This window comes from Suricata suricatta, chromosome 3, assembly GCF_006229205.1.
Source record: "Suricata suricatta isolate VVHF042 chromosome 3, meerkat_22Aug2017_6uvM2_HiC, whole genome shotgun sequence".
NCBI lineage: Eukaryota > Metazoa > Chordata > Mammalia > Carnivora > Herpestidae > Suricata > Suricata suricatta.
In genome coordinates this window covers 161,976,769-162,001,189 of record NC_043702.1, presented here as the reverse complement: position 1 = coordinate 162,001,189, position 24,421 = coordinate 161,976,769, and the positions used below count along the sequence as shown (strand labels likewise).

Genomic DNA, 24,421 nt, shown 5'->3' with positions numbered 1-24,421 from the left:
CTTTCATACGGGAACCAGGAGGCACGTAAGAGGGCAGACATTAACTCGCATATCGGCATGGTTTATTAGGGCAAAAAAAGCAATAAAAAACCCATACTCATCTCCAGTAAAATGGATGAGTTGTGGGAAACTGATGTATGAAATATTTTACAACAGTGAAAAAGAACAAAATGTGGCTGTACACTATCAGTATGTCGTGTAGCAAGTTGTTAAAAAAAACACACAGCATAATTTACACACTTATAAAAAATGTTTATGTAAAGTACCTACTCATGAAAAAGTAGCTGTTTAGGCATATAAATATATGTAGTAAAAGTATATATCAAAGAAAAGAAATTATTAAAAATTTAGGATAGTAGATACCTCTAGTTAAAAACAAAAAGAATCATTAAGAAGACCATATAAGACTTCAAAGTAATAGGAATGTTTTTTTCTCTAACTCAAGTGGAGAGTACACTGTACCATTACTTTTATAAATAATATTCTGATAGTCTGTACCTGCTAAACACATAATTGAGATTAATTTTTAAAAACATACAATATATAAAAATGTAAGTATAGTGCATACAATAAAAGAGTTAATATAAAATAACAGAAAGTCTATAGGAACGCCTGGGAACTATTTTGAGTTCCATCCCAGAGTTGGGCTCCCAGCTGGAGCCTGCTTAAGACTTTCTCTCCCTCTCTCCCCTGCTCTCACTCTCACTCTAAAAAAAAGTCTACAAATATCCCAAAGTAAATAAAATTGTAACTAAATGAAAAAAATAATAAAAATAATAGCACTGCTAATCATAAGAAACAATAGAGTAAATAGTATTTAGGAAACTTCATAGGTATTTTCTTTATGTTGTTTATTTTTGAGAGACAGAGAGAGACAGTGGGAATAGGGGAGGGTCAGAGAGAGAGGGAGACACAGAATGGGAAGCAGGTTCCAGGCTCTGAGCTAGCTGTCAGCACAGAGCCTGACACGGGGCTCGAACCCACGAACCGTGAGATCATGACCTGAGCCGAAGCTGGATGCTTAATCGACTGAGCCACCCAGGTGCCCCAACTTCGTAGGTATTTGTAAAAATGTAAAACTGAACCATCACTATACAAGAATAAATTTCAAATCAATTTATAGTATATTAAGGTAGCAAATCATTTAATATTTAGAAAAATTTTACAAGTGTTATCTTAGGTAAGAACCATTCCCCTCAAAAATAACCACATAAATTAATAGACAATTTGTTACATAGCAAAAATTATTCCAGCATTTGAGATAGAAAAAGTGTCAGTACTTTAATTTCTGGCAATACAGCAAGGCGGAAGTTCAGGCAGCTTAAAATTTCTGGATAAAAGATTTTTAAGATCATTTAATATACAGATGACCTGACAAAAACTAAGGAAGAAATAATTGACAAGAAAGTGCAAATCTAGTGAGCGCTACAGTCAGTGTTTGTCTGGAGGTATGTAGTTATTTATAGTCTCCGTGTTCGGGTGCAACATGGGACATGATCAGGAAATGGACAACTGGGCTGCAGCACAGTGTGAGCTACACTGGAGAACTCTGTATAAACGAAGCACTCCTGAAAAATGACGCTCTTGGAAGATAAATGAGAAAAAGAAAAAGACCCTAGTAGGGAGACTTTGACATAAGTCCCTGTCTCGTGCTTGGCTGTCGGTTGACTGGAGAGAAACACAAAACAAAACAAAACAAAAAAGGCTTTCCTGAGAGTTCCTAACAATGAACTTATGCTCATATAGGTTTGGATGTCAAACCAAAATTTAGTTTACAGAGGTCCCAGGTGGGCAGTACCATGAAGCTCTGGGCAGAAACAAACTAAAACCTTGTCTGAAGAAACGTACCTTAAATTAAGCGTCAAAAATTTCCCATACATAAAGCTCCAAGGAACATAAACTCATAATTTAAAAATTTAAAGCAATAGCAAATAAAGACAAAATTTTAAATAACCAAAAGAAGGCTATCAATGAAAAAAATCCATCATGAACCCCAGTAGACTGAATATCAAACTTTGGAATTATATAATGAAAAAAACCTTTGGGCTAATTAATAGCAGTTACAAAAGAATTAATTTATCTATTTATTTAGAGCAGGAGAGGGGCAGAGAAAGAGAGGACAGAGAGAGAGAGAGAGAGAATCCCAAGCAGGCTCTGTGCTGTCAGCACACAGTCCAATGGGGGTCTTGATCTCACGAATAGTGAGATCATGACCTGAGGCTTAACCAGTGGAGACACCCATGTGCCCCAAGAGTTCTTTTTTAAAAACAGAATTAAAAGAATAAAAAATGAACAAGACAGCATCAGAATTGACCAAGCTCACTTGAAAAAGAAAAAATAGAACCTGTATAAATTAAAAAAAAATTGAGAATAGAAATCCCAGAAATTAACAACACAATACACACAACTGAAGAGAGACATTACAATAGTTGTAATAAAAGTCTACAGCATTAACGTGAAGAGACAAGGCAAAGGAAAATATGAAATAGAGGCTACGATATATCACATATGCAGAAAACATATCAAATCAGAATTCCAGAAAATATTAAAGAGGAAGAAGTACTAAAATTTGAAGATGATATAATGGCTGAGATTTTTCCAATTTGGTAAAAGATACTATAAATTAAGGAATTCAATGAATTTCAAGCAGGTTAAATAAGGAAAAAACCTACATCTAGAGCAAGTATTCATGCATATAATTAAAAGAATAATAGGGGAAAAAACAAAATGAAAAGAAACACGGGGAAAAGATGTAAACATGTAACTTATAAAGTAACTAATAATCTGAAAAGATATTTAGGATACATTTTTATCAAAGTAATGTAAAATTTTAAAGATACCATTTTCACCAATAAAATTAATTATGATAAAATAATTCTGAGTTGATGAGATGCAGGGAAATGGAAATTCACATAAATTTCTAGTCAGACACGTAAATTAGCTTACCCTTTCTGTTAAACATTTGGGCAGATGAATCAAAAGTCTCAAAAACATGCATACTCTTTTTTAACCCAAGGTTTCTAAACAGTGGCCCTAGTGACATTTTAGGCAAAAATGTCTTTGTTGTGGGGCGCTGTCATGTGCATTATAGTAAATTCAGGAATGCGTAGCTTCACGGTGGGTGCTACTAGGTTTCCGTAGCACCTGCCTGCACCCACTCCGGCACCCCATCAGAGCCACATACGTGTCTATACGTTGCTCAAATCGCAAATTCGCCTCTGGCAGAGAATGGCTGCTTTAAACACATTTGTAGGCAAAGGCTGACTTGCAGAAGCTCTGTCCTCAGTCCTGCTTCCAAATATGAACATTCAAAAAGACGAATTTAAAAGACAAATTCATATAAAACCATAGGAAATTGGTCAAATAATAATAATAATGATACAGCACAGTAAAATTTATTCATGCTAAACTTCTTCCACCTTTTAAAAAGGAATACTTCATTCTACCTTCCTTCAGCCGTTACCCCATAAATCTCTTCCCTCTTTCACAGCTCGGCTTATTGGAATAATTATCTACGTTTGATCTCTCCCGTTTCCCACCTCCTACCCTCAATTTTTTTTACCCCCTTTCAAACTGCATCAGTCTGGCTTAGTTCCTCATATGGCCATTGAATCAGCTCTTGCTAAGTAACCAATGACTTTCGTTTTGCTAAATCTATGGAGCATTTTTAGTCTTCACTTTCTTTAACTTCATAGCATCATTGACCAGGGCTCATCCCTCCTTACTGCGTTATCTCCCCTGGACTTCTTTGATAAACATATGCTTCTGGTTTTCTTCACATTTACCTCCTTCACAGCTTGTCTGACTCCAAATAGCCCTGAAATGTTGGCATTCTTCAAAACTTCTAGCCACCCTCTCATTATTCTATGTTTTTACTTTGGGCTATTTCACTCACTTTCATGATTTCAATGATTATTTATGAACCAAATTTACTAAATTTTATTTATAAACCATATATGCTCAATTTTGTGACTCTGGTCAAAGCTGTTGTTTTGTATAGTGAGCTATTTATTTAACATCTCTACTTGGATGAATCAAAGTCATCTCACACCCAAACGTGTACAAGATTAAACTCAAGAGTTCTTCCCTACAGTTGTCCTGCAAATCCTGATCCATTTATTATCCCAATCTCAGTGAATAGTATCATTAAAAATTCAGTTTTTCCCTTGAAGAAACTTAGGAGTAATCAGCAAACTTCCTTTTTTCTTACTTTATCATATCCAATTCATTTTCAATTTTAGCATTATGTGTATTCCTAACACTTCTTGACAATCTGTAACAAAAGCCCTAATAATGTGCTAGCCTATTATCAAAAAGACAAGGGATAATAAGTGTTGGTAAGGACAGAGAGAAAAGGGAACACTTATGTATTGTTCACGGCAATGTAAATTGGTACAGCCATGATGGAAAGCAGTATGAAGTTCCTCAAAAAATTAAAAATAGAACTACTGTATTGCCCGTCAATCCCACTTCTGGATATATAACCAAAGGAAATGAAATCACTTCTCAAAGAGATATATGCACCTTCATGTTCACTGCAGTTAACTCACAATAGCCAAGACATGGAAACAACTTATGGGTGCCCTGTGGATGAATGGATAGAGAAAATGTGATAATGTGATACACACACATATATACACACACACAGGAATATTATTCATCAATAAAAAAAGGAAATTTTGCTCTTTGAGACAACATGGATGAATCTTGAGGGCATTATACTAAGTGAAATAAGTCAGAGAAAGACAAATACTCTATAGTTTCTCTTATATGTGAAATCTAAAACAGTTTAACTCCTAGAAACAGAGTAAATTGGTGACTACCAGGAACTGGGGGTGGAGGAAATGAAGAGATATTGGTTAAAGGGGACAACTTTCAGGGTTTAAAAAAAATTTTTTTAATGTTTATTTTTAGAGAGACAGGAGATAGAGTGTGAGTGGGGGAGGGGCAGAGAGAGAGAGAGAGAGAGAGAGAGAGAGAGAATCCGAAGCAGGCTCCAGGCTCTGAGCTGTCAGCACAGAGCTTGATGTGGGGCTCGAACTCATGAATCATGAGATCATGACCTAAGCTGAAGTCGGATCCTTAACTGACTGAGCCACCCAGGCACCCTGACTTTTAGTTTTAAGATGGGTAAGTTCTAGAGAACTAATGTTGCTAAGAGGATATATCTTAGATGTTCGCACAACACACAAATATCCCTTTGACTTCTCCATACCAAACCTGCAGACTTAGCCAGAATGGTACTTGAGTAAGTACTGTTCATGTTAACTCTCATGTTCATATAATACCGCTAACACTTCCATGATTCCCAAGATCAAAATCAGTCTCTTTCTAAGACATCAAGAATATTCACTGGTTATATTTGGGGCTCCTGCTCTGGTAAACCTCCTTTTCTGCCAAGTCAGATAAAGATATCATCAGGAGGTCACAGAAATAATGGAAACTGTGATCCTATACCTAGGGATGAGGGCAAAAGTCTAGAAGCCTAAAATTTTTGCTGATATATTAACCTAGTTTCCAACAACAACAATATAGAGGCATTTAAAGTTTTATATTTTTAAATTAAAGTTAAGAGATTAATTGCAGAGAAGTGCAGATAACATACTCCAAGATCTTTGTCATTGAAGATTTCCTCAATTAGTAGTTGTGCAAAGAATAGTATATGTTGAATTTTTAGAGACAAACTTAAAGAACAACTCCTAATAAAGTTCAAGAATCACATTGGGACCAAAAATTTTCAAAAGGAAAATTTTGTAGGCAGGCCTATAAACCTCCGCTGTCAAATAAAGATTCCGTCCTACACCACACTGTACAGCTGCACACGGAGGGCAAGCCGCTTACCCGGGGTAACGCAAATCTTACAGATCACAGAAGGAAGTGTTTGCCAGAGTCTCTTTAGACCTGTAGAGTTAATAATCTGACGGAGAGATCTCTCAATTCCAGACTTTACTGCAGTTACAAAATAAAAGTTTTTTTTAAGGGCTTACTATACTTTACAAAAATGTGTTTTATTATGATTTTTCATCACTCAAATGTAGCATTTTGGATTCAAATGCAAATTAAGCCCTTAGGTTAATAAATACAGACTAATAGAGTCAGATCTTACCCACTGAAACTCTTGAATACATCACTGCACCTAGTACTTTCATTCACAAGTTGAAATTCAAATCAGAAATCCTTTGTAAAAGTACAACAGAAAATTACTGCAGAATACAATAAATCTAGCAGAAACAAGACTGTAGTTAAAAATCATAGGCAGTGTAGGGGCACCTGGGTGACTCTGTTGGTAAAACGTCTGACTTTGGCTTGGTTCATGATCTCACGGTCTGTGAGTTCGAGCCCCGCATAGGGGTCTGTGTTGACAGCTCGGAGCCTGGAGCCCACTGTAGATTCTCTGTCTCCCTCTGTCTCTGTCCCTCCCCTACTCACACTCTGTCTCTCTGTCTCAAAAATGAATTAACACTTAAAAATTTTTTTAAAACATAGGTAATGTAAATATATACATATCAAGACTATTCATGGGTTAAGTATTATTTTAATAAATAATATTTGGCTCTGTCCTTTTTTATTAAATATATAATAAACTAGAGTATAATAAATACATACATATGCAAATGATATATAGATCTATAATAAATACTATTTAAACTTCTATTTTTCCTGAAGCCTGCTGACCTCAGGAAGAACGATTTGAGGGTAATCACAGGAAAAAAATTGAAGCCCCTGGTGCATTGTTAGAGAGAAGGAGAGAGAGAAAAAACACTTAAACTGAATACTTGATTATTGAAGTTCATCCTCATAAGCGAAATATTTTCCCTCAATTACACCTAATTATTTAATTGTTTACATTTACTAATGAAACGAAACAACACAAAACAAACAACTGTAAGGGGCTGTTTTTCAGCAAGTACGTAATCATCAATCAACATGTGCAGAAAGGTTCTTAAAATTATAGGAAGCTGGTCTGTTTAAATAGAAAGGCATATTTTATCCCAATCAATGCATAAAAGTAAAATTATCCATAACTGAGGCATGTTTCTCTGCTGTACAGTTCAGCTGTAATGATCCCCACACACTGCACTTGCACATCAATTATGATAATCATAATCACGGTCGTTAAGCCGAATGTTCATTATTATCAGGATGCTGGTGACAGCAGATTCAATCACCGGGCGCAGTGGGCAAGCAGTCGGAGTCCCACCCAAGTTTCCGCAGACGGCGATGTGCCACATTAAATCTATGATGTGTTCCACATCCCACTCCATTCCAAACGCCGTAGACGGTAAAGGTCAACTTTATGTTCTGTGCAATATGCTTAGGTTCTCTAAATTAATTCTTCGGAGTACTAGATATTTTTATGCTTTGTAGCTTATGAAATCCTGTTTAGGACCAAAATGCGTGTGAAAATAACAAAAAAGGGCTGCCCTACTGTTGTAATTCACCTACAATAAGGCATCTGAAGAAAGGCTCTATAAAGACTAGCAGTCTTAAAAGTCTCCTCCTGAACTCTGCAAACATGGGAAAACATGAAATAGTTCCGTTAAAATCAGTTGTCTAAAATGCATATGAGAACTCATTCCAATTTAGGTAAAGGCCTTAGACTATTATTTCTGCTTAGGTAAATATGAACATACGTGAATGTTTTGACACCAAAAGAATGTTTCTAGTATGCTGCATTTTCGTATTGTCCAACTCTTAGATCTACCCAAATAGATTAAATTCATAGTGACTGACTGGTAGATAATTCTTATTGAATTTCACTTTTATTTTAAAAATTGGTATCAGCATGATCAAGAATTTATAAATACAAGTTATTTACCTGAACTTAAAAAGTTTGACCATTTAAGACACAGGCCCACCAATCTAAAAACTTAAGTTGGGTCATTTTACAACTAAAGAAATATGAGTAAGTGATATGATATGTTTTAGTATATATTTCTTCTTATAGATTTCATTGTTTTTTTTTAAAAAATGATACATATGTTATTTTTCATTATTGATTTTCATACTCTGAAGAAAAAACTGTACTATTTGTTGATTTTGTGATGTCCTTGTATAGTGTTATTTGGATCAACAGCATTAAAAATAAAACAAGAATACTAAATAATGCTTGATATTTAATTGATTTAATGTGGATGTGATTAGAGAAACAGTATCTAATTAACATTTGATTTTCTTTCAACTGATACCTTTTAACATTGTGTAACAAATTATTTGAAAATTATAGCCTCCATGCTTGTAGAAGATGGAAGAGAAAGGGGTAATCTTAAAGATAATCTTAAAACGTGATGGAAAAGGTGGAGAACCAGAAACGCCTACATTTAATTGAGCTGTTTCATGGCAGAAATCAATTTACTGCTTTCAACTAAATGTTATATACATTTAATGTTTGTAAACAGTCCATCTTCCTACAGAAGAAGCATAAAGCCAGATTAGCCTTTCTTTTTCAATATTCGGACCTTAATAACTCTAGCTTCCCTAAAACTATCCTTACTCTACTAATAATGAACAAATTGTTGCTTCCAACCTCAGTAACCAAGAAACTAAGTTTTATAAAAATAAAGAAAAAGAAGCCTGCATTAGCAGTTTCCTAGACTCAATTCTCACCCAAATCACTTAATATCAAGTCAAAATACAAATTATGTCTAATGGCTATAAGATTTAACATATAAACAACAAGATGGCTACCCCCATATCATGTGGATTGCATTAGCCGTACAGAAGGATGACTGGCTTATTTAGCATAGTTATTTGAAGAGATTAGAAAGTAGAAATAAATCAGGAAGGCTGGGAGGGAAGGAAGAAGGAATTTCAATTTGTTTTTTAATGTTTACTTTTGAGAGAAAGAGAGAGAGAGATGGGGGGAGGGACAGAGAGAGAGAGGAAGACAGAATCCGAAGCAGGCTCCAGACATTGAGCAGTCAGCACAGAGCCTGATGCAGGGCTCGAACTCATGAATCATGAGATCATGACCTGAGCCGAAGCTGAACGCTCAAACTACTAAGCCATCCAGGCGCCCCTCAACTTGTATCTGGCATTTTTCTACATGGTTTTATGTATGATCAAGTGGATTCATAATTTAATAAGATTTTAAAAATCCTTACACTTCGCCCTCTTAATTTTTGGGGTCTACAAGAACAATTATTTGTCATTAACTTTTAAAGTATGTGGAGGCACACAATGATTCCTGAAAAAAACAAAATAAACTATTTTTCTCTTGAGCGAGTGAGTCTCTATTTCCATGAAGTTGCTTACTTCAGTAAGATAAATGCATATTCTTTTTTTAATGTTTTATTCATTTCTTTTGAGAGAGCGTGCATCTGCACAAGAGAGAAAGCAAGCACAGAGGAGGGGCAGAGAGAGTGAGAGAGAAGGAGAGAGAAATCTTAAGCAGGCTCCATGCTTAGCCCTGAGCCTGACAAGGGGCTCAATCCCACTACTGTGAGATCACAACCCGAGTTGATATCAAGAGTTAGACATTTAACCAACTGAGCCACCCAGGCACCACAGATAAATGCATTTTCCTGGAATATGTCAGGATGTATGAGGTGAATCTGTCATATAAAGCCAAAAAATACTGTATTATTTTAGGAAAGACACATTTGCAAAAGGAACTTTCTGAAGCAGCTTAATGTCCTCAGGTAAGTTATTTATATTTTAAAAAAATGAACACTTCCTTGTATTAAATAAAATGGTGAGAGGACATAAAAGCAAAGGATGTTTATGTCAAATAGAAATAAGATGTAGTTCATACTATACACATTCAAAATATGAAATTAAATAGTTTGAAAATTATATTTAGCCTGTATTCTGAATGGTTGCATATTCGGTGAAAACAAATGCCTAAAACACGTCATCACCAAGTATTTAGGTTTGCCAATCAATGTTCCGGAATGAACTACTCACTGTACATATTCCTTATGCTGTGGAATTGTTAGTATTTTAGAGCATTTTTAAAAAAAGATGACTTCGTAGGTGAAAAAGAAAAAGGCACTTTCTAAAGCATCTGCGTCATTCTCCAGTGACTTACCCTTAGTAATTCCATGATTACAATGTCCTAAAAAAAGACCTCTTCTTAGAGGTTAGTAAAATAAAGGAAGATCTCATTTGAGAGAGGGTTGAACATGTTTCTTCCTCGTGAGGAAGGGGATGTGTCTATAACGTGTGTTTTCCTCTTCCTCTTTGCTATCCACAAGCTGAGATTCCTGTCACCACTGCAATAACGTTCCCTTTATTTTGTGAGCATCGACACCGTCTCGTTTCAGATCACTTGCTCTTATTTTTATTCCTAAAACATAATCTTTACTGTATTCGCCTTTTACTTTGGTGCCTTAAATCCTTTTGGAAGGAGGCTGTGTGTAAATGAGTAAATCTTCATTGACAGCCTATTAATAGAACCAATGTCTGATATATTATATAGAATGCAATGGCTTTAACTCTTTCCCAGAAAGTCACTAACAGTTTTATCTGTATAATTATTTTGATAATTAAGTTGTAGCTTCTGATAGATAATAGGACAAACACGTAGTAAGAACTTTTCTTTGCCTCATAGTGTGCAAGGCATCTTGGTATTTTTCCTATTTAGGAATTTTTATCTAATTGCTAACAAACATAACTCTGGAGTCATTTAATACTTGCCTCTTCTTTTCTATATCATATATCTCTATCTATTCCTGTCTGTCTATCTATCTATCTATCTATCTATCTATCTATCTATCGTGTCTATCTACTTATTTATCCACCCACACACACACAGGGATTGAGAGAAAACAACCAAGCACTGATCTCCATGCCTGAGAACTGGACTCGGTTCTGTGCCCACAGATTCACACTTTGACCCTGACTGGCTTTGGCAAAGCCATGATGCATGTCATAGATCATAAGGTAGCTGACATATAACTCTAGAAAACAAAAACCCAAACCTTTCACTGCCACAGGTCAGCAGCTCCATCTTTACATAAAATAGCTATAAATAATTTTATAACCAGGAAGGTGTTAGCTGTAATGAGAATATTCATATTTGTTGTAATCAGTGCATATGCTTAGCCTTTCAAAAGAAACATCATTTTTTAATGTTGCATTAACTTACCTTGTTGCAGAGCCATTTCGTAGGATTTTCATCTCTAAAATGTTGACTTCCATAAGAATCGGGACCATACTTGCTCGAGGAATGCATTAATGGGATGTACTTTTTATTTTTATTGTAGGAAGAAAATGGCAAAAACCTGAAAGAATATTTAAGTGATATTATAAATTTTTCTCCTATAGGTATTTGATTAAAAATTAGAATTTAGGTAAGTAGCAAAGCATCATGAATAAAACATGGCTTGGAATCAGAATACCTGGATTCCACTTCAACTTCTGCCGCTAACTCTGTTACTAACTTTTATGAATCTTCATGTCTTATTCAGCAAGTGGAGATACCAAAATTTTTCTCACAGAATTTTTTATAAGTCTGAAATATTTTGGAAATATAGAAACATTTAAATAAACGTATCAATTAATGATGCCAATTAATTTATTTAAAATTTATTCTGTCAATAAAAACGTTCTTAATTTAAAAATGGTATCCAAAAATGAAAAGAAAGGATGGCTAGTATAAAAAATTCTCATTGAAATGGGTTGTCTTCAAATCTACTCTTCTTTCTTTACTGAGGTGTAATTGACATGCAAGGTTATATTAGTTTCAGAGGTGCAGTATAATTCAGTATTTGTTTATACTGTGAGATGGTTATCACAGGTCTAGTTAACATCTGTCACCATACGTAGTTACAGAATTTTTTTTCTTGTGGTGAGAACATTTTAAGATTCAATTTTTTTAGCAAGTTTCAAATATGCAATATGGTATAAATTATAGCATCATACTGTACATCACATCCCAATAACTTACTTATTTTATAAGTGGAAGTTTGCACCTTTTTGACTCCCTCCCCCTATTTCATCCACCCCCCACCTCTGGCAACCACCAATCTGTTCTCTGGTATCTATCAGCACTTTTCTTTTCTTTCTTTCTTTCTTTCCTTCCTTCCTTCCTTCCTTCCTTCCTTCCTTCCTTCCTTCCTTCCTTCCTTCCTTCCTTCTTCCTTCCTTCCTTCCTTCCTTCCTTCCTTCCTTCTTTCTTTCTTTCTTTCTTTCTTTCTTTCTTTCTTTCTTTCTTAAGATTCCACGTATAAGTCAGATCATATAGTATTTGTCTCTGTCTGACTTATCTCACTTAGCATAATGCCTTCAAGGTCCATCCATGTTGCTGCAAATGGCAAGATTTCATTCTTGTTTATGGCTGAATTATATTCCATTGTATACACCACATTTTTCCATTCATCTACTAATGGACAAGATGTTTCTATACCTTAGCTATTATAAATAACGTTGCAATGAACATGAGGGCGATTATATTTTTCTGAGTTAGTGTTTTTGTTTTCTTCAAATAAATATCCATAAGTGAAACTGTGGGATCATATGGTAGGTAGTTCTAGTTGTAATTTTCTGAGGAACGTCTATACTGTTTTTCACAGTGCCTGCACCAGTTTACCAATTTACATTCCCATCAACAGTGCACAAGGGTCCCCTTGTGTCCCCATCTTTCCCAACATTTATTTCTTTCTGATACAATCCATTCTGACAGGTGTAAGGTGATACCTCATTATGGTTTTGATCTGCATGTCTCTGACAATAAGTGATGTTGAATATCTTTTCATATACCTGTTGGCCATCTGTATGTCGTCTTTGGGAAAATGTCTATTTAAGTCCTTTGTCCACTTTAGAATTAAACTGTTTCTCTTTTTTTTCTGTTGAGTTGTATGAGTTCTTTATATGTTTTAAATATTAACCTCTTATCAGATACGTAATTTGTAAATGTTTCTCCCATCCAGTAGTTTGATTTTTCATTTTGTTGGTGGTTTCTCTTGCTGTGTAGCTTTTTATTTTGACATGCCCCCCCTTGTTTATTTTTGCTTTTGTTGCCTTTACTTTTGATGTCAAATTCAAAAAAAATCATCCCTAAGACTGATGTCAAGGACTCACTGCCTACGATTTTTTTTCCTAAGAGTATTAAGGTTTCAGGTCTTACATCCAAGTCGTTAAGCCATTTTAAGTTAATTTTTTGTGTATGCTGTAAGATAGGGGGTAGGTTTCATTCTTTAACTCACCCATGTAACGAAGGCATTTTTGGTAGGGGTTATGAATAATGGGGCTTTTGAGTCACACGGACCAGGGTTCCCATCTTAGCTTTGCCCTTGCTGGCTGTTTCCTTGTGAATGTCACTTGACGTCTATATGAAATTTTACTTCCATCAGGCTTCTTGTAGGAAATGAACAGGGAGAAGTAGGTTGTCAGCGCCACCGTTATCATTATCATCACCATTCTTATTTCATGATCAACACAAAAGATCAATATTTTAAAATCTACATCTAAGATTTTAGTGTGATGTGGTGAATTGTTTAAAACCCTCACCAGAACCCTCTGAAATAAGAGTAAAGAAAAAAATATATAAATGTACAAGAAGAAAGAGGACAAGAGAGGAGAAACAGCAGATGAAAACGCCAATGAATTTTGGGCGTTTAAAAAAGAAAACAACCTGAAATACCAGTTCCAGATGAGGGAGAGGCTAAAGGGAAAGGGCAGTTTTGCACAACTCAGGCAAGGCTCAGGGAAAAAGGCTACAGTTATTGCAGAAGATGAGCGGGAGGGATAAAGCTGGAGATTAAAAGTCTATGCAAGGAGTGATTAACTCCCCAGGTTCCTCACCCAGTCCGTGCATCCATGAGAAGAGCCTATTCTCAGAAACTTTACACTGAGAGCTGCGGTCTCAGCGGGAGCAGGGGCAGGCCAACTGGAGCCACAAAATGGGACATGCGGGTTTTAAAGCAGTGTCTACACAGTGATCTCTTCCCTTGCTCATATCTATGTGAACCGGCAGCGGGACTTACTCACTTCACTCGACTAAGACATCTTCTCAAAAGATCCTGGGAATGCCACACACACACACACACACACACACACACACACACACACACACACACACCACCCCGCCAACCTTCACATATTGACACTTGAGGCTTTCTTAATTAAAAGTCTATCAGTCAAAAAGCCACACTCAGACACAACTACAATTTCGACTCTGATTTTTAGAGTCTCTTTTAATATGAATGTCAGAATGGATTAACAATTGGGGAAACTACTAACGTGAGACACACATATCTGCAAGCATAAAAGACAGTCTGGACGAAAGGGATCTAATGAAGGAAACAGGAGCATACTTCAAAAACGCTTCATTAATGTAATCAAAGAAATTATGGTCCTAACGAAGTTGGAGTTGGAGGCCTTTTTAAATAAAAGAAACATTTAGAGAAAAAGATTTGGGCTATATATATATGTGTGGGTGTGTGGGTGTGTGGGTATGTGTGGGTGTGTGTGGGTGTGGGTGTGTGTATACATATATATGTGAGTGTGTGGGAACATATATATATATATATATATGAAGTGAAATATTCTGCTGAGAACATTCTGACATTCAGACTGAAAACATAAAGTTGAATTTCAACAGATTTATTGACCCTAACCATTTTTCAATATTTTCACATATATTATCTCAATTAATTAACACAAGAAAGGTTTTTTTAAAAAAATCTCCATTCAATTGAAAATTTGTTTCCTTGTCATTATATTCATAAATTTGCTTAAAAAATAAGAAGGGAAAGCAGCATTATTTCATCAGTTTTCAAAGTTCTTTGTAATTTCTTTTTAATGTTGATGACTAAACTCCTTTTTAATATTTTTCCTAAGGAAAAATACTTAGGAAACTTTTGTTTAAAGTAAACATAAACAGAACACAGAGCTTTGAATTACACAACATTGCATGAGCATGTATTACACATGCTCTTGGGAAAAGAGCTCTCATATAAGACAGATTATGGGCCTTCCAGTACTAATTTGCACATGGGATGGACATCACACGCACAAAAATTAATGTGGCCCCAATGTCCCTGCGTATACAAAGGGGGAGCCGTGAGCCGGCTGCTGCGCTTACACTTTTTATCACTTCTGAATTGCATTTTAATAGTACATTTTTCTTTTGTATCTGAACAAAATTTGCTCTCTCAAGGGAATGGATGGCTGGACTAAATACTTTCCTGTCCATGAGTTAATTTTACTTTCATTCAGCCATAAGGTTTCATTGAAGGAATACATATGCATATTGTTAAGTGTATGTATGTATGTGCATATGTAGGTATACATGTTAAAAATATTTAGATGGCTTATAAATACTTTTCAAATATTTACCTTCAACTTAGTAAGAAATTATTTAATTCTTAAATAGGATTTGCTCTGTAAGAGCATAAATAGATATGAAAATCCTAAAAACATCAATTTCGTTTATAACCAAATTTTTAGAAAAATATCAATTACTTTTTAAAACATTATCTTTTACCAATCTTAAATAGGTATTTAGATTCACTTCATGGTTACAGTTATTTCTTTTCAATTGGATGAATAGTGTATTAAAGAAGATATGAGTTAGCCTATTATTTTTATAATCTCATCAAAGATTCAGATCTGAAAGAAAGTCTAAAATACATTGTAGACAAATAGTGGTTTTATAAACACATCACTACCTGAATGTATGGGCAGTTAGGGAAGAATCAATCCGTAGAGGTCTTGGGGAGCAAAAATTAAAAATAGTCAATTAGCTTCAGAGAAAATGCATCCCTGAATATACTTAATATTATTTTCCAAATAAGAAGACTAATGAGTTATATTTATCTTTTTTCTCTTATAAGTCCCTTTTCTACTATTGCCATTGATAATGCTAGTTTTTCCTCCAACTCATTTATTTCACTATCAAGTAACTGAAATCTACTAATTATGAACCCCTCTTGCCTATTGACTGAAGCATGTATTCTTCAGCCCACTGTCAAGTTTCTTAGAATGCACTTGATCTCTTCCGTTTTCTATCATTCCCTATCTGCCATTCCAGAGGCCATTCGCCTTTCTTTCCTTTCCTTTCCTTCCTTCCCTTCCCTTCCTTCCTTCCTTCCTTCCTTCCTTCCTTCCTTCCTTCCTTCCTTCCTTCCCTTTCCTTTCTTTTTCTTTCTTCCTTCCTTTCTTCCTTCTTTCCTTCCTACCTTTCTCTCTCTACTTCTCTCTCTCTTTTTTCTTTTCTTTTCCACTTCCCTTCCCTCCCCTCCCCTCCCCTTCCCTTCCCTTCCCTTTCCCCATCTCAGGCAACCTAACTCTCCCACTCAAGCCCACACTGATTCCTTGACTGTCTTAATATTCACTCATTAAACTAACATTCAATGAAGTTTTTGTAAACTAAGCATTTTGAAAAACACTGAATTAGAAGATGCACTATACCTAAAAGGAATTCTTGCCTAAGAGTAGGGGTTAGAGAATGAGACAACACAGTAGAATGTGCTAAGTTTTGTGATACATGTATGCACACAAGGTTACGAAGGCACAGAGGAAGGTTTATGTTTGTATGTGCATATGTGTTTGTAATATGCCGATGTACATGCATATGTTTTGGGGATTATTGGCAAGGAGTTGGAAGATGGGACCCAGAAAAGTTATCTTTCCAGGCTGTGTTTGCCAGAGCTGAAAGGCAAGTAGTCAAGTTAAGAAGTTGGTAAAAGCAAATTTGGACAGAAGAAACAATATATACAAAGATACAGAGGTGAGTTAGACCAGAAAAAGGAATTCTGAACTGAAAGAGGTTCAACACAGTTGGAAGTTGGGTCTTTATAAAGAACACAAAGTAGATCATGGAGAGCATTTTGGTAAAGATGACTGTACAGTAAATAAGGAGCATATGTATAGTTATATATTACAGATCTTTATAAATTGCAAAGCATTTGTTTTTATGTTTACATGCATACAAATTTTGACTACTTGATGCAAGCCACAGTAGATTTTAGTTGAGTAAGTCATCCCAAGATGGACATGGTGATAACAATGTGTAGATGCCAAGGTACATGCTTATTGGACAGGTCTCAAACACTGAGCATGCCCTATGTCAGCCCTTTCTCTGTTAAAGACCTCCTAGTAAAATACGTGTATTAACACAAAGCAAGGTAAAGGAATACTTTATCCAGGATAAAGGACACTTTATTGAAAGTCAGGAATTTGGTTCCAGACCACAATAAATTCTCCAATGAGCTATGCAAGAGATGCAAATAAGACTTTTGTTTTGTTTTGTTTTGTTTTTGTGTTTGTCTAGTCCAGAGGCAAGAGAAATAGCAAAACATAGCAAGACAATATCTAACCTGAGTTTTAATAAATGGGTCAGACTTCATTAGATAGACACAGAAATTGAGGAAGAGCATAGACACAGAAATTGAGGAAGAGCATGCATTTCAGGGACAGGTAAGAGTAGATGCTCAGAGGTAAAAGCTTGGAACACACATGTGGGGTCTTGTAAGTTTATGTACCTAATTTGCCTGGAAAATAGAAACAATGCTTTTCATAGGATGCATACTGGTTCCTATGAGAACTGGCTAAGCTTCAACAGTTTCTTCTTAAAGTCTGTAGGAAATACTGTACCAGTTACTATAATCTTTCCTCACAGATACTATTGCCAAACGTGGACTCATCATTGGGCTCTTAGCTGCTCCTCTGTTTGAAACAGACGCTTGGGCACAGAATTAACAGAGGGTAATCGATACTGGGGATCAGGGAAAGGTAGCCTGTGACCACATCACTCTCTGTTGCTAAATTAGATGCCTTGCGATCCTTTCATACCAAGACATGCCTGACATTTTCCACCTTTTACTGAAAAAAAAATTATAAAATAAATACAGGATTCTTACATAGTAAGTGACTATCAATACATTCACTTTTCATGTGGGAAAAGGAAATAAAAATACTTTTCCATCATCTCAGATCGGTTACAAAATGATTTAGTCTTCAAGTTTTTAAAATCTCCTACACTTTACAGACAAGAAAATGTAATGTAATGAGATAATAGCATAGCAAATAAGGTCTTATGAATTTTACTGCCTTAATATTTGAGTAATTGAACTTCATATGTGCAAGCAGCAGTTTACTTCTAACTCTATTAAGAGTGACTCTACAGTAATACTGTTTCTTAACCATTTACTACTGAGTTAAAAAAATGACCAAAGAATCTCTCAGAAAATTAATGATCTGTTTGATCTTATATACTACATGGAGCGGGAGTCACGCCAATTATTTATTTCTCATAGTAATAATGGTGTCTAAAATAATTTTCTTGTAGCAGAATTGTAGAATATACTCAGAAGATCACAGGTTGTGTTAATAAAGTGCTTAGTTTATGAGCAGCCCATCTCAATCATTAACAACACCAGTAGGACAGACACTCCCTAATGGGGAAACAGGAGTGAGCACTGGAATCCATCCCAGGATCTTGGCTTAAAAGGCACATCTAAAATACTTTCAAAAAAAAAAAAAAAAAGGAGCAAGGCTTCAGGGCTTTGAAATGTTCAAAATAGAACAGTTATTTAGTTGGAGGTAAAGAAAATAAAATAGGAGGGGGGGAAATCCATTATGGGCTAATTAAAGGAAGGCATTTCCTTTAATTCCAGAGGGAATTCTCTGTAGTCTACAGAACTTAATTTGACAAGCAAAAACACCTGGGTGTAAAAGTTTGGAAGGTGATGATGAAAGAATTAAAAGATTAAACATGAATCAAGCAAATTGATTTAATCTAATAAACCAATCAACAAACAAATAGTTTTCATGTTATCTTAAAAGTACACCTGCTCCAAAAAGATTCTATTAGACTTTAATATTATCATCATTATTATAACATAGAAAATAGTAAATTTAATGTTTTGAGGACTGAGTTATAACCAGTTCATTTCTGGTCTCATTATCAGATGACTCAGTTCCCAGTAACCAATCATAGCCTTTTTTTTAAAAAAAAAATAATAGTGTTTTGAAAAAACACATAATTGGAAATATGCAAATTATTTTTGCCAATTATATTTGAAATAGGATGAGGTATGCTTTAGATTTGTAGTATGTATAATTAGTAATGAATATTGAATTAATATAATGAATAAATAATGAATGTATATCATTTTGCAATATATGTAAGTGAAATTGTGCTGTACCTTTTAAACTTAAACAGTGCTATGTCAATTATGACTCCATACTGAATAATTTTAACCCTTTGAAAACACTGATCAGGTTAACTGACTCAGGTATGATTCATAAAAAAGGGCCATAAAGAACTAAATATTTTTCCTTTAAATACAGAATAATCTAAATTTTAGGATAAACTTAACACATATGTCTCTTTTTCATTATGTTCAATAGGAGAAATAAAGTATTTTCACTATATATATTAAGAATCCAAATTTCCAAATAAACCTAACATGTAACTCATTAATACCAACAGAAAGACCTCAAAACATAGTCTACTACTCTATGAAGATGTTTTAGGCAAGTAGGATTTTGGCTGAAGAGATGTTAATAAAATGAGCAACAAATTGGAACAGGAATTAGACTTCATTTATGGAAGAATACAGCTTTCACTGAGATTTTAATGTAACCATGGTGCTAAGTGTTTAATACATAAAGTATTTTATACTAAGGGTGGAATTCATAGCAGAAATTTAAAACTCATCAACTATTTAAGCAGCAATATCAATAGCACAGGTCTCTCCTCTAGGGTGGAGACAGAAATGTAATATTTAAAGGACTCAAATGGCAAGATTATCTGTTCAACTCGACAGTGAGCTTATATTGCAAGCTTCTAAAGTTAAATGGGGAGACATATATTGCTCTTCTCCTTAAATTTTTCTTAGCTTAAGAGGAATATAATTCTTGGATATATTATTCTTATTAACAATCTCAAGGCATGCTGATTCAGGAGTTTTATTACAGCAATATAACAACTTCCTGACGTATGTTTTGCAGAGTTGACTTTTCTGTAGTTGATTGTGAGAAATCTTAAAAAAAAAAAAACCACCTTGCTAAAAGATACTAAATTTAAATATTCTAGCTAAGTAACATTTCACACAGGCTCTTCTTTTGGGCCATTTATGTCAGATATTTTAAACTAACAAAGACATCAATCTAGCTAAAAATGATGAGCTCAAATATTTTAAGGACTTGTATAACTGATAGAGAAGATCATAGAATTATGCATGCTAACCATGCATAGAACCATGCAGAGTGAAATTAAAATTAAAACCTTAATCAAAAGGTTTTATTAAGCTAAATAGAAAACTAAATAAAAACTAAGGGAGGGGGATAAGGAAACACCTTATTGCTGAGAAGACCTGTACAAATTATTGTTGAGAAGATCTAAGGAAAAAATAAGCTGAAACTTAGAAGAACTGCTAAGGAAAATCAAATCTTCTTTGTTGAGTACTATTCCAGAGTAGGATACTCTACACCGTGGCCTATGAATGAGGGTAGTCCATGGTCAACTACACTGTCAGACCTAGGAAGACAGGCGATCTCTATCTATCTTGTTTATTGCTCTTTCCCCAAAGCCTACTACAGTAGTAGTAGTAGTACCTGGCACATATTAGGTGTGCAATAATATTTGTTGAAAAAATAAATGTGTAAGTTTGCAAAATGCTATATATATGTTCCTTCTTTGAAGTTTACACCAAATAAACATATATTTAAGACTGAGAAGCCCTGTAAATGTCACAAAAAAAGTTTAGCTGTTTTAAATATAACTTTCCCTCAAGGTTATCTGATGGAAAACTCATTAACATCTTCCAGACTAATGTTTTAAGAGACACAGTTTGGAAAATGCTATCGAGAGTAAGAGAAAGAAAAACAGATGTATAGGTTCACCTATTACTGGGACTAATAGGGAAATGCTAATAATGATTAAAGAGAAATCACAATTGAAATCACTTTCTTTTGCTTGATTTTTCTTTCAAGTGAGAATAATTTTGGTGATTAAAGACAAAACAAACAAGACTTAGCTCAAGTCAATATGTAAACCAAAACAAAATCACAAACACAAAAAAAACACCACCTACCATTTTTCAAGCATTATGCTCAATGTACTATGTAAGTCATGGGCTCTTTTCCTGAGGAGCTCACCACCTAGAACAAGGGTCTCCAATATTTATGTCTAGAAAGGTTAGGCGGGTAACACCAGTAAATCAGACATAAAACTTAAGAAGGTTAGCTTCGATTATTGCCATGTGAGACTGTGGGCCCACTGTTTCTAGATCATCTAGTTTTTAATTTTTTAAAAAATTAATTACTTTAATTACTTTTCCATTAATTTAATTTTTAGAAAATTGTAGCACCCAAATATCAGTTACCCGGGGACTGGATATGCAACCCAGAAGCCATTAGTTTGCAACCTCTGGTCTAAATTTTACATGTGAGCATCTAGCATTTTCAATGCTAAAGGTCTCTAACCAAAATATATTAGATTGCAAGTTACTGCGTCATCCTTTGGATGAAATAACCAAATCACTATCAGTTATTCTTAAGAAATTGTGACTGTACCAAAGATGTTACAAAATGACTTTAAGACCAGAAGAATACAGATTCTACAATACATAGGTGGTTTAATTTGATGTTAATTTTCAGCAGAAATCTAAAGTGGAATATTAAAATAAAATCCTAGAAAAGTGGTGCCATATATATATGGCACACCTAATATGTGCTATATATATATATATATATATAGCATTGACACATATGATAAGATGCCACTACAGAGAGAAATCAGGCTCCTGCAGTGCCAAGGTCACCTTAGTCCAGGTTTTCTTTGGTTTCTCATATTTTAGAAGATTCCTTGCTGGATCTTTTCAAACATACTCTTAACTTTTTTGAGTTACCTTGAATGGATCTCTGTCTTTTGCAGGTAAGAAAGCTCTAAGACAGTGACCCTAAGCATATCTGTGCCCACTGAGCACACCATCCACACCCTTTCAGGCTGGCCCATAAATTTGGTTTAGGGTTTATAGGATTCTACCTATATCGCTGTCTGTCAGCCTTTTTCTGCCCCTCCACCCCCAATGTCCTTGTTCTACTGCAAGTCCTCTTTATCTCCGAGTTGGACTCTGGTAAAAGCCCACTGACTGGTCTTTGTCAACAGTGACTCTCATTTCCTAACCGTGGACAGAGCTAGTAGAGTGACATTGTTAACCCATCTGACCCCTTCACTCCAGTGATGAAAACACTATGACTGTTTTTATACTGTCTTTTATATGGTGAAGTCCAAATACTCTACACTGGTTCACATGGCCCTTCACACTGTGGCTTCACCCACACTTTCCATCTCACCTTTGCCACATTCCACGAGGCACCAACGGTGTGTGAGCTGAGCTTTACAAGATGCCTCAGAAGGCACGTGAAACCCCACGAACTATGCACTTTTCCACACAGAGATGACTTAATCCAGCCTACCTCCGTTTGCCACCTACCTTGTTCTGTCTGGCAAAATTCTGTTCAGGCTTCAAGCCCCTTGTGACCCCAACACACTTTAAAAAATGTTTATTTTTGAGGGAAAGAGAGAAAGAGATAGAAAAAAAGAAAGGCAGGAGAGAGGAGAAAGAGAATCCCAAGCAGGCTCCATACTGCCGGCATGGAGCCAGATGCAGGGCTCAAACCCACAAACTGTGAGAACATGACCTGAGCTGCAACCAAGAGTGGAATGCCCGGGTGACTGAGCCATCCAGGTGCCCCCGACACACTTCTAAACCCTGAATTGAAACAGGGAAATCTGGGATGTATAAATGCCATACCAGGTGGCTCAGCCGGTTAAGTGTCTGACTTCGGCTCAGGTCATGATCTCGCCGTTTGTGGGTTCAAGCCCTGCATTGGGCTCTGTGCTGACAGCTAGCTCAGAGCCTGGAGCCTGTCCTGGGATTCTGTATTTCCCTCTCTGACTCTCCCCTGCTCATGCTGTCTTTCTCTCTCTCAAAAATAAATAAAAACATTAAAAAAAAAAAGAGTACCTAGAATATAACAATATCTAATTAAAAAGACCACACGTGTCTTTTTTGTGACTTGTTCAATTACATACACCGAAAGTGTATATAATATTTTCAGGGTATCAGTAAAAGTATTCCAAATGATCACCATTAGGTTGATGTTATAAGTCTCAAAATTCTTTAGCTGTAAATGTCTGTTAAGAACAGAATTCAAGTATTCTGTGGTCATTTATTTAAAAAATCATTTTTTCCCATGGAAAGAGTGAACAAAACAAGAGCATAGTTCTCACTGTGCAGCCAAAGTAAGAAAGGGCTCTTTTGCAGACAAATTCTAGAACTTCTTAATTATACACAGGCTTATTATCTGTATCTCCAGTGTTATAAAGTACCAGAACTTCATTAGAAAAAATTAAGCTGGAAAAATGAAGGCAGCACTTTGTAAATTTCCACTGGAAATTAGCTGGGAGACGGAGAGGAATACTGGATCAAAAGAGGGTAATCATGCTTAACTGTGCCCCAGAGCACCCGTGTGTTTAATACGATTTGCACAGTAACTACCTCTCCTATTACTGCTTGTTTGGAGTATTCTGTGTTAATGGGGTTAGCTAATTTAGTATTTTAACTTAAAAAGGCTCTGCTGATTAATAAATGTTGCACACTGTGCTAGTAATTAAAATAAATGGAAGAGTTACAAATAAAAGTTGAATTGTTAAGAAAACATTGTCTGAAAATATATGATAATCCCTATTTATCATAATACAATAACAGTTCAGAAAATATGCAAATTGTAAAGGCTAAAGTGTTTGAAAATCCCAAGAGTCAAAAAAACTTTTGAGATGTGTTGAATTTTCTTATCACTATTCTTTAGTGACAGATCTAACCAGACCTCAGCTAGATGTACTTTTTTTAAAATGTCCTTTTTAAGAAACAGTTTAGATGCAGTTTCTGAACCTTTCCTATAACATTTTTCCAATGGTAATGGTCTATGAAATGATACTGATACTTAATTAAAAAACATATTTAAAAGGTTTAAAAATGAGTCATCTATTTACCAACCCTTCTGTCTAAGCGAGGCTGCAAATCTGAGCGGCTGACGGCAGATGCTAAGATTCGTTACTGAGCGCTTTTCACCAAGTGCCAGCAAACGGCGGAGCCGGAGAATTGGGGCTGCTCTGCTTCGCCACTAGATGTGTCTAGGATGTCTCTCACTTCACCTAATCTGAATAACGAAGGGTGACAGAAAATGCCATCCCAAATAATGTCACTATGGCAAAGGATTATTTTGAGCTAAAGGCGCTTGAAAAAATAGGTACAAGAAAAGTGATCTGAACTCTCCATTTTTTTCTAACTCTTCTTTATTCCCTAAAATCAAGGGATAAAATACCCATATGGCAGCTGGCTTTCCTTTTTAAAAAAAATTTTTTTTCCATAATATTTTATTGTCAAATTGTTTTCCATACAACACCCAGTGCTCTTCCCCTCAAGTGCCCACCACCATCACCACCACCTGTCTTCCCCCC

At 35.4% G+C, this 24,421-nt stretch overlaps 1 protein-coding gene across 2 annotated transcripts in view; it reads right to left on the bottom strand.

Annotated features, from left to right (window-relative positions):
* Positions 1-24,421, bottom strand: part of SPATA17 (spermatogenesis associated 17) — a 179,400-nt gene that overhangs the window by 39,230 nt on the left and 115,749 nt on the right. For both annotated transcript variants that reach the window (XM_029935652.1, XM_029935653.1), the window contains exon 9: positions 11,090-11,225. In XM_029935652.1, coding sequence (XP_029791512.1) covers positions 11,090-11,225 — 136 coding nt within the window. The remainder of the gene's footprint in view (positions 1-11,089; positions 11,226-24,421) is intronic.